The sequence below is a fragment of the Tenrec ecaudatus genome, chromosome 6 (assembly GCF_050624435.1).
Source record: "Tenrec ecaudatus isolate mTenEca1 chromosome 6, mTenEca1.hap1, whole genome shotgun sequence".
Classification (NCBI taxonomy): Eukaryota; Metazoa; Chordata; class Mammalia; order Afrosoricida; family Tenrecidae; genus Tenrec; species Tenrec ecaudatus.
In genome coordinates this window covers 95,330,042-95,342,147 of record NC_134535.1, presented here as the reverse complement: position 1 = coordinate 95,342,147, position 12,106 = coordinate 95,330,042, and the positions used below count along the sequence as shown (strand labels likewise).

The 12,106-nt window shown below is 40.7% G+C and overlaps 1 protein-coding gene across 1 annotated transcript in view; it reads left to right on the top strand.

The window, feature by feature from the left end:
* The window catches only part of LRRK2 (leucine rich repeat kinase 2), a 174,484-nt gene that overhangs the window by 114,319 nt on the left and 48,059 nt on the right, over window positions 1-12,106 (top strand). The window contains exon 40 of the mRNA XM_075551885.1: window positions 11,668-11,858. Coding sequence (XP_075408000.1) covers window positions 11,668-11,858 — 191 coding nt within the window. The remainder of the gene's footprint in view (window positions 1-11,667; window positions 11,859-12,106) is intronic.

Below are 12,106 nucleotides of genomic sequence, written 5' to 3'. Positions count from 1 at the left end.
TACCCCCAGAAATGCACTTGAGTTTCTGAACACCCCCTTTCCCCTACTCCCACCCTGCAGTTTTTGCTGGATAAAAAATTCTGTTTCTCCTGTTGGAAACAACATGGAACCAGTGGTTTTAGATTTCCTGTAATTTTAATACTCAAATGGGATGTAAATTTCTTTCACACATCTTCTATACACCTTTATTTATATTTTAGCTTTTGTACTGAAGTGTGGCTTCTTGACTAATATTTATATTTTAGCTTTTGTACTGAAGTATGGCTTCTCGACCTTAGACTGTTAGAAATAGAAACTGTAGGGACCTGTTAGGAGGAGGCCCCTCCCCCTTTCACAAATAAGCTCTGAAAACTAGTCAGACATCATCTGCTTTTGCCTCCTTCCAGAATTGAAGCCTAGCAAGGGCCTGACTTCAGATCTTGTTTCCTTCATATTTATCTTGCATTTTCTGACCCATGGAAATTGATGTTTATTTTTAATTAAGCACAGTCTCTGGGTTCAAAGTGAAAGGACCCGTCTGGAGCATGATCTCCCATCGCCAATTTGGTCAGAGGGCAGGCAGCTGAAGGTAGAGCTCTGAGTGCTAAAGCTCTAGCTCCCTTGCCTGGCGTCTTCTTGTGGACACCTTAGCCCACCAGGTGGGGGGAACCAGCCTACACAGCCCATCTCCAAGTTCCCTTCCCGCTCCATTTCCCATTTTAAAATTATTTGCTTACATCTGTTTTGTTAATGTAGTAACAACTATAACTTCAAATAACTTAAAAGTTCTTGCTTTTTGCTACTTCAAATCTAGACAGCATGTTCTAAAACCTTGTTACATAGAGTGAGGAAAATCATTACTACCAGGCGGCTTCAAAAAGTTCTTGGAAAAATGGCATTAAAAGATAATGATATTTTTCCATGAACTTTGAAAAGCCTCCTATTGTTCACAGTTCATGCTAATTATTTTATAGTTTTATTTTCTATAGTTTATTCTAATATTTTAATAAAAAGTTTAAGATGACTATATTCTAGTCAGCCACCATCATTAAATAAATCATTCATATTTTATGCATAGTTTAATCTTAGAACTGAAAACCAATAAATACCAGTTATAATAAAAATGTCTATCTATTGTACATGCCTAACGTAGATCACTATGCTCTTAAAGAAGAAAATGTAGCTTTCTGTCACTAATCTTTTCCCATAAAATGGGGACTATTCCAAAATCAAAGTTAAATTGATTCTTTATTCCTATGTGTTTCACCAGTTGATAAAATTTAGATTTTTATATTGGGTCACATTATTATTCATGCAGCTATTTGGCTTTCCTGGACTTTATGGTGGTTGTGTTAGTGTGGGTAGACCAGAGAAACAAATCCACAGAAACTCATATGTATACAAGAAAGAATTTTATATAAAAAGTAAGCGTACATTAAGAAAGCATCCCAACCCAGCCCAGTCCAAGCCTATAAGTCCGACAGTCCCAGCTCAAGCAACGTGTACTTCACCAGCATGCCGCAGCAGGTCTTGAAGGAACCGCACGCTACAATGGCATGGTCCATGGACTAGGTCTCACACAGGTAGCAGAGCTTGGAAACTGAGGCAGACAACAAGCTAAGGCAGCCGCACCCTGGTCTGACCATCAGAGAACAAGAGACCCGAGAACAAGACAGGCGAGACTCACCAAGCCATTTCTCTCTGCTTCAATGACTCCCACGTGTTTATCGGCCAGGTTGGCACAATAAACTGTAACTGGCACAATGGTCTTTTCCTTTCTCCTTGTGAGAAAATACATGTATTTTCATCAGGCCTTTGATTCAGTGTTAAGTTCTTAAAACTTTATAAGAAAATAGGGTTGGTTTTTTTTTTTTTTTGTAGAGGAAAATCCTTTTGCCGCCCCGTTCTAATTTGGAGAAGTGGCTACCAGACGCCTGCAAAGTGGTTCATCTGTTCTTTCCTTTTCCTCTCCCTCTTTGATTCTCCCACAGTCCTGATGGCAATCGGCGTTACTCTTGCACTGCTTAATGGCAGGGTTAGCAGTTGGAAACCACCACCTTATCTGTGGGAGAAAGAGGAGACTTCTACTCCCATAAAGAGTCCGTCTCAGAAAGCCACAGGGGCAGCTCTACCTTGTTCTGTAGACTTTCTGAGGCAGCATCAAATGTTTGGCAATGAGATGTTTAAAAAAAAAATTCCTACTATTGCGTGGATCACTGGCTTAATTTTGTTTTGGATTCTTTTTGGTTTTGTTGAAAAGTCTCTTCAAATTGTGTGTTGTTTTGAAGGATGTCTAAGAAGCGAATGCTATTAATCCTTGCATGTTAAAACGACCTTAACTTTCACCTCGCCCGGGGTGTATTCACTCTTCGTTCAAAATAATTTTTCTTTGATATCTTGAAGGAAATATCATTGTTTCCTGGCACCAGTGATTGCTAATGAGAAATCTACCATGACTTTGACCCTTGTTCCTTTATAGGTTACATTCTAATCTGTTTTTAAAGCTATCATTGCCTTTTGAATATTCCCTTTACCAAGGTATCCAGAAATATTCCAAGTCTATGCTTGTATTGGGGTTGTGGATAATACTATCTTCCTCATTATTTCATCAGAAATTCTGTTCAGTTAATGTGTTCTAACATGTTTTATGGTCTTTTCAATGACTGTTGATCATTGGATAATTTTTATTGAGTAGCTACTATGTATCTGACACACAGTTAGGCTAGATAGTAAGTGCACAGTAGTAAAATAAGCCCGCATCCCTGCTCTCCTGGAGCATACATCCAGGTTTATTATGGATGCGATCATAATAAATACCCTTTTTATTCTTATGGTCCACTCTTTCGGATCGGTCCTTCTGTAATAGATGTATGTTAGATGGATGAAAATGATTCCTCTGGGTCTATTTTGACCTTTGAGTCGTTACTCCTGCTTTCATCTGTAGGGGGCATTGCTTGCTTATTGCCTCCAGATTTCCAATATGGTTTCAAAATTATCTCATCTATTATTTAGCCTTTCTATTGACTTCCATTTTGATACTCATCATTTTAATTTTCATAAATCCTTTATTTTCCTCTGGCTGTTCTTTTTTTAAAAACATTTTATTAGGGACTCATACAACTCTTATCACAATCCATACATATACAAAAATCAATTGTATAAAGCCCATTCTGTACATTCTTTGCCCTAATCACTCTCAAAGCATTTGCTCTCCACTTAAGCCCTTTGCATCAAATCCTCTTTTTTCCCCTCCCTCCCCGCTCCCCCCTCCCTCATGAGCCCTTGATAATTTATAAATTATTATTTTGTCATATCTTTCCCTATCTGGAATCGCCCTTCACCTCACATGTAGATCCTTGTAATTGGTTCCCCCTTTCCAACCCACTCACCCTCTACCCTCCCAGTATCGCCCCTCACACCCCTGGTCCTGAAGGTATCATCCACCCTGGATTCCCTGTGCCTCCAGCTCCTATCTGTACCAGTGTACAACCTCTGCTCTATCCAGACTTGAAAGGTAGAATTCGGATCATGGTAGTGGGGGAGGGGGGGAAGCATTTAGGAATTGGAGGAAAGCTGTATTCTTCATCTGTGCTACGTCACACCCTGACTGACTCATCTCCTCCTCTAGATCCCTCTGTGAGGGGATCTCCATTGGCCGACAAATGGACTTGGGGTCTGCACTCTGCATTTCCCCCTTCATTCACTATGAAGATTTTTTTTTTGATGATGCCTTATACCTGATCCCTTCGACACCTCGTGATCGCACAGGCTGGTGTGCTTCTTCCATGTGGGCTTTGTTGCTTCCGAGATAGATGGCCACTTGTTCACCTTCAAGCCTTTAAGACCCCAGACACTATCTCTTTTGATAGCCTGGCACCATCAGCTTTCTTTGCCACATTTGCTTATGCACCCGTTTGTCCTCAGCGATTGTATCATGGAGGTGTGCAGTCAATGACATGATTTTTTGTTCTTTGATGCCTGATATCTGATCCCTTCGGAACCACATGATCACACAGGCTGGTGTGTTCTTTCATGTGGGCTTTGTTGCTTCTGAGCTAGATGGCCATCCTCTGGCTGTTCTTTATAGTATCCATGTTTGCTTTTGAATTACCAACACTGTAAAGAAACTCCTTTGATATCAGTTAAATTTTATTTGTTCTATTTGTATTATCTCTATTTCTTCAAGGCCATTTGCCTATGGTTCATTTGGTCATTTTCTTCCCTTTTATTCTGCTGGTTTTCCGGTTTGGATATTCCTATTTCTGAATTAAGAATGATGGTTATGAAAGACAGCTGGTGTGTATAGTCTGTGCACATGTTTGTTTATTCCTGATGTCACTGTAAATATTAAGGTGAACCAAAAGCTGCTTGAGGGAGTGGGGCATATCTATAAATACTCTTTCTGTGTAACTGAGACCATATGTTGCCAAAGTAAGAAAGATTCCCTGGAAGAAGTGTCCTGTACTTGAAACTATTTTGTCTCGCTTAGAGCTGCAACCTACTCTCCTTTTTGGACCTGTCGGAGACAACTGGATTCTTGGTTTTGCACTCTTCCTACATATTCTTAAGAAATAAATCCTACATATTCTTAAGAAATAAATCAGTAGCGTGCTCGTGGTATGATAGATTCCAGACCAGGTGTTCTCAAACGGTGGGTTGCAACACCTTTGGGGGCTGCACGAACCTTTCACAGGGGTCACCCAATTCATAACAGTAGCAAAATTACAGTTATGAAGCAGCAACAAAAATAATGTTATGGTTGGGGGAGTCACTACAACATGAGGAACTGGATTAAAGTGTCACGGCATTTGGAAAGTTGAGGAACACTGTTCTAGATACTTTCCACAATAATTTTGTTAACCTTCCTATTTTGGTTTTATTCAGAATAGCTTTTCTCATGGTAGTATCTCAGTTCCAGACATCATAGTAAATTACAGAAGAAAAATAATGCGTCTTCTGGGATTTCATATTTTAGCGGAATAAATAGTTCTATATAGTCACCACTTAAAAGATTGCTCTTGACCTTTACATTTTTTTCAATTAGCTTTTATGTCCATGTCACACCACTTAAAATATGTTAACACAGTCTTTGCAGCAGATTGGCCTAGTTCAATGTATCCTGTGAGTTTATGTCTGCTGCTTCCATGGGTGTTGTTGAAATGAAATGTCCTCACAACTTCTATATCTTTTTTTCATTTATCATTTATTGATACGGTTGTGTAGTTGTGAGGATATAATACATGTTGCGAATGGTTCTTCCAACAATTCTGATGCTTTGTCCTTCTTTATTTTCTCAGCATACAGACTGAATAAATATGGTAAAATGTACCACCTTGACATACACCTTCCTGATGGAAACTGTACAGAACCCGTTCTTCTGTTTGAACGAGGTTCTCCAGTACACTTACTGGCTTCACTTGAGTATAGTCAAGGTGCTGGAAGTCTTCACCTTTGCATTGTTATCCATTCTTTTTATGACTCATACGATCAAGTGTGTAGTACTGCTAGAGATTTTCTTTTCTCCTGATGATTTTACTTACAGTAGGGATGAGGGAGGAGGCAAGATAAAACCTAATACCAATTCCACTGTGTTACCTCAGAATCCATTCATTTTTTCAAATATTTATTCTTACTTTTTTCTTGACCTAGTGAAGAAAAATACTTTGTGACTTAATCTAAATCATTTATGCAAAGTTTTAAAAGTTTCAACATTGTAATTACTATGAATACAGAAAAACAAAAACAATTGATACATGTACAAAATATAATGAAGACATTTGGGTTATTAGTATCAAAAATTACACCGTACATCTAGGGATAAATTAATAAACATTTTGCATATAGAAGCAAATACAAAAACAAAGAAGAAGAAGAAGAAGAAGAAGAAGAAGGAGAAGGAGAAGGAGAAGGAGAAGGAGAAGGAGAAGGAGAAGGAGAAGGAGAAGGAGAAGGAGAAGGAGAAGGAGAAGGAGAAGGAGAAGGAGAAGGAGAAGGAGAAGAAGAAGAAGAAGAAGAAGAAGAAGAAGAAGAAGAAGAAGAAGAAGAAGAAGAAGAAGAAGAAGAAGAAGAAGAAGAAAGAAGCGAATACAGAGGCAAGTCAGTGAACCCGATTTGCCTCAATCTGTGGACATTGATGTGGTTGTTCAGTGCTATCCAACCAACTTGGGCTCACAGTGACACTATGTACAACAGGAAAACTGTCCAGTCCAACGCCATTTTCAAAGTCATGCTTACATTTGAGCCGTTCTAGCATGTTGAGGTCCTGCCTCTTTTTCATGGCTCTTGACTTCTTGGCCATCATGCCCTTTCCGACTGGTCTTTCCTGATACCATGTCCAAAATACATGAGACTAAGTCTTGCCATCTTGCTTCTTTAGATATTAAAAAGCAAAATTTCCTCAGGACATTCTGGGCCTATGTCAAATTTTTTTCTTCATCCATAATACAGTAGAGCCCCGGATCCCAACGCTAATCCATTCTAGAAGGAACGTTGAGATGCGATGCAGTCGAGTTCTGAATCAACAGATTAATCTGTTCTCAACCACCAAGTTTTCACCCTAACCTTGCCTTTTTATACAAAGCATTACATAGAAATTTCAAAGAAAATAAATTTAGAGATAAATAATATAAGTTAAATAAGAAGCACAGCATTAAAGCGTTTTTAACAACTACAGTATGGACCGTAGCTTGAGAACTTATGAGGATCTGGATCTTTGGACAGGGATGTGGAGAGGAGGGATGGAGAGAGAGTCGTTGTTTGGAAGGGGAATCCCCTTCCATCAAATCAACTGGCAGCTGCTTTTCAGGAGATTTTTTCCCCCCTTCTTTGCGTTTTCTTACAGGGACCTTGCCAATGTGGTCAGCTGTTGGTGTTTCCTTAACTGTTTTCTAAAAGGGTTGACTAAATTATCATCAACAATATCGATAACATGGTTAACAAGTTCCTTATCATGATGGTTCTTTTCAAAAAACTCTTTCTTAGGACCCATGGTTTTATCTAAAGACAGTACAAAAAGCCACAAAAACTAAGAAAATAATAGCAAAATGCTTGGACACAACCACAAAGGTTTCAACAAAGTACTAGCAATGCCAACTAACGCCCTAGTGACTGAAGCATGAACTACTTTTGTTTAAAAAAATCACGCGCGTCGGGGTGGGTTTCCGATGTCTGGTTTGAGCTCCCATGCAAAATTTTCTCAACATTTCACATCTGAATCCTATTACGTCGAGTACTGATGGGGTTCTACTGTAACTGAATTTTTGTTTGTTTAGGTTTTTAATCATTTTATTAGGGGCTCATACAACTCTTATCACAATCCATACATACATCAATTGTGTAAAGCACATCTGTACATTCATTGCCCTCATCATTCTCATAGCATTTGCTCTCCACTTAAGCCCCTGACATCAGCTCCTCATTTTCCCCTCCCTCCCCGTTCCCCCCTTCATCATGAGCCCTTGATAATTTAAAAATTATTATTTTGTCATATCTTGCCATGTCCGATGTCTCCCTTCACCCACTTTTCTGTTGTCCGTCCCCCAGGGAGGAGGTCACATGTAGATCCTTGTAATCGGTTCCCTCTTTCCAACCCACTCTTCTTCTACCTTCCCAGTATCCCCACTCACACCGCTGGTCCTGAAGGTATTATCTGCCCTGGATTCCCTGTGTTTCCAGTTCCTATCTGTACCAGTGTACATCATCTGGTCTAGCCAGACTTGCAAGGTAGAATTCATATCATGAAAGTGGGGACGGGAGGAAGCACTTAGGAACTATAAGAAAGGTGTATTTTTCATGTGTGCTACATTGCACCTTGACTGGCTCTTCTTCTCCCCTAGACCCCTCTGCAAGGGGATCTCCAGGGGCAGACAAATGGGCTTTGGGTCTCCACTCTGCACTCCCCCCGCCCCCCACACCTAATTCACTATGGTAAGATTTTTTTTGTTCTGATGATGCCTGATACCTCATCTCTTTGACACCTCGTGTTCGCACAGCTGGTGTGCTTCCTCCATGTGGACTTTGTTGCTTCTGAGGTAGATTGCCGCTTGTTTACATTCAAGCCTTTAAGACCCCAGACACTATCTCTTTTGATAGCCAGTCACCATTAGCTTTCTTCGCCACATTTGCTTATGCACCAATTTGTCCTCAGCGATCGTATCATGGAGGTGTGCACCCAATTATATGATTTTTTGTTCTTTGATGCCTGATAACTGATCCCTTTGGCATCTTGTGATCACACAGCTTGGTGTGTTCTTCCATGTGGGCTTTGTTGCTTCTGAGCTACACGGTTGCTTGTTTACACTCAAGCTTTTAAGACCCCAGATGCTATATCTTTTGATAAGCGGGCACCATCAACTTTCTTCACCACATTTGCTTATGCACCCACTTTGTCTTCAGCAGTTGTGATGGGAAGGTGAGCATCATAGAATGCCAATTTAATAGAAGAAAGTATTCATGCATTGAGGGAGTGCTTGAGTGGAGGCCCAATGCCCTTCTACTACGTTAATATTAAGCCTATAAATATATGCACATAGATCTATTTCCCCATCCTCATATATAAATATATTTGCATATGTACATGTCTTTATGTAGACCTCTATAAATGCCCTTTGCCTCCCAGCTCTTTCCTCTATTTCCCTTGACTTTCCTCCTGTCTCACTATCATGATCTGTCCCCACCTGGGTTTCAGCAATACTTCTTCATTACATTACCCTTGATCATACCCTACCAGGCCTCCCACACCCACCTCACCACCAATTTGGATCACTTGTTGTTCCCTTGTCCCTGAGTTTGTTAACACCACTTCTTCCCCACCCCCCACCTCTCCCATGTTCCCCCAGAACTGTCAGTCCCATTGTTTTCTCCTCCAGATTGTTCATCCAGTCTATTTTATTTAGACAGACCTGCAGAGATAATAACATGCATAAAACAAGACAGAGAAAAACCAAGCAACAATATACAACAAAACAACAACAATAACAAACCACTGACAAAGAACAAAACAAAACACAACAAGAAAGAAAAGCTTGTAGTTAGTTCAAGGCTCATTTGTTGGCCTTTAGGAGTGTTTTCCAGTCCAGTCTGTTGGGGCACCACGCCCTGGCCCCAAAGTCTACTTTCAGCATTCCCTGGGGACCTTGCCACTCCATTCCCTTGCTGTTCTGCTGCACTCCCCCAGTGTGTTGCCTCGGTGTGGTGGGATCAGGTCGGGCGCAATTCCCACACTGTGTCTCCGGTGCTGTCCCCCGCAGGGCCAAGGGTCAGTGAGGGGCGTCATGTCTCACGTGACTGAAATATTGAAACTATGTATTTCTTCAACTTTACATACATGATTTATTTTCAGCCATAAAGTATTTTTCGTAAATAAGTCAGTTTTTCCTGAAGAATATTCTGGCTGTACTTTTGCCAAGACAGATTTCATTCCACGTTGACCTATATAAATTGATTTTTCAGCAGTCATTAGTCCTCGATAAATGTTTTGAATTTTTTGGAATGTGTTCTCCTGATGGAAGGCAGAACCCTAAAAGTGCATGCAGAAGAGATTAGACACCCAGAGAAGTGACAGAGGAACTGGAGACTATAGCGTGTACAAAGGATGCTTCTTAAAAGGACACAGGAACATTGGGGTGAAGGTGCATTTGAAGAGTCGGTCAACGGAGGGAGACTGGTGCACTGCCTGCCTTGTTCTTGTGTCTGGCAATGAACTACATTTCCTTTTTTTAACCATTTTATTAGAGGCTCATTACAACTCTTATCATAATCTACACATACATCCATCGTGTCAAGCACATTTGTGCATTGGTTGCCATCCTCATTCTCGAAACATTTGCTTTCTACTTGAGCCCTTGGTATCAGCCCTCATTTTTCCCTCCCTCCCTGCTCCCCGCTTCTTTCGACCCTTTTGATGAAGTCTTTTGTTGTGCATAATCATCGTATTTTTAGTAGGTCCCAGTTCTTTATTTTGTCTTCTGTGTTGTGGATGACTTTCATCCTGTTCGGTAGTGTGGCTATGCCTTGTATTTGGGTCCTTAAGTTTGCCCCACTTTTCCAGGAGAGAAAATGTGTTTAGGTTTCTATCTATTTTAAAAAAATGCAAAGCTAATTCAACTTGTCCTCATCACTTTGAACCAACTGAACTAATCAGTCACAGGGGACAATGGTTCTTATCTACTAAGCAAATATGAGTGCAGGCTGAAGCTTTTGTTCTGGGAAAATCCCCTCTTGGGGTCGTTAGCCTTTCTTCTTCAGCTTGCGGGATTCTCTGAACTTTAGTAAATAAATGCAGCTGACACCGATACTCCAGGTCTTTGAAGCCAGTTGCTAAGAAACATTGCTTATGTAGAGATAAGTTTTAAAACATGAGTGAATTTAGCATCATGTAAGCTATCAATTCAAACTGAGTTATAGTTTCTGCAAGAAGTGGAATAGACACAATAAAGTATATATGGAGTTCACACACACCTTCAAGGAGACCGTGAAGTAGCCTCACATGAATGATCACACTTAGAAGGATCGATCTTGGAGTGGAGACCACACTCTTCAAACTGAAACCATTTCTGCCTTCTTGGGTTCCCATTTAACATTTCTTTGTATTTCTCTCCCATTTCAATTGGGGAGATGCCGGGGAGTGTAAGATAAGATATAATAATTATTTATAAACTATCAAATGGAAAATATTTGCCATGTTTTCAGATTAGTAGCTGCTTTCAAGTTAACTCAGTGACAAATTTATTCATCTTCCTTCCTTCATTGGCTTCCGGCACTAGATTAAATCAAACAAGCAAGTAGTTTAAATTTTTATGGGAAGGGACAAGTGAAACTGTGAAAATAAGTAATTTCACTTAGTGTAAAAATCATAGATAAAAATGAGCTAAATGGGTTGGGAAGAGAGAGCTGCATTGGAGGGATTACCCAGGTCAGGGTAGCCCCAGGCAAGGGACTGGAGGGTTGTGGAGGCTGACTGAATGCTAAGAGGTACTAGAGAAGTTACCAGCAGAATGGAGGCGTTTCTAGCACAGGGATCAGTGAGTACAAAGATGTGCTGGCATGCACACCAGGGTGGCTAGAGGCTGGTGCGTGAAGGGAGAGAGAAATGGGCTCTATCTGAGAGGTGGGGTGTGTTATGAGCAGGCCAGGTTTTATGTGGCCACATAAAGCACCCAAGTCTGTGAGATTTTAGTCCCGAATAAAGACAGTCATCGGAGCTTTTCAGATGAAGGCAATATTGAGTGTTTCAATAAAGTTTAGGCTTAATTCTCATAAATGATTCTAGTCACTAAACCAGCAGTGATGGCAAATTTTACCTCTCTTTTCCCTTGCCAGTTATAAGTCAATTAGTAGTGGCGGCTCAGAATTTGGGGCCAAAAAGAGTTTTGCAAACAACTAGGGTGAAATTCAGCTGGGCATCACTTATTAGCTATGACTGTGTGGCAAGCATCGCTCCCACATTAAATGTCGCGATAAAAGTGGAATAAATGGGAAATGTAGGACTTCAAGGCTAACATCTAAAATACATTTTAAAAGCCAGTTGTTTATTACTGAGAATTTGGAGTAGAAAATGCTAGGTAAAAAAGTGGATTACGTTTGGCGTGACCCAGTCACTCCCGGGGAACGTCCTGATTTCAGTAATGGTGACGCAGCAGTTCAAGGAGACGGTGGGGTCAGCGTCATGCTGTGTTTGACTCTTCTCAGGAGCTCGTAGTGCTTTGCCACCTCCACCACCCCAGCTTAATATTGCTGCTGGCAGCTGGGATCCGTCCTCGAATGTTGGTGATGGAATTAGCCCCCAAGGGATCCCTTGATCGCCTACTTCAGCAGGACAAAGCCAGCCTCACCAGAACCCTGCAGCACAGGATCGCACTGCATGTGGCCGATGGCTTGAGGTAAGTAGGTCGCGTCGCGTTGCTGTAAATTCAATGTGTGAAAAGCAGGAGCCGGAATTTAAACTTAGACAGAGAAAAATCGGTCTCAGTATTTTTTCTCAAACAGTTTAAGTGACCAGCCAGGAAGAGGCTTAAAGAAAATACTCCTTGATAAAAGTTTTGTAATTTCACAAAATAAAAATAAGACAACCATGAAGATGCTTATCACTATAGAGGTAGAGTTTGGACCCCAGGAGCCCGTTTTCAGA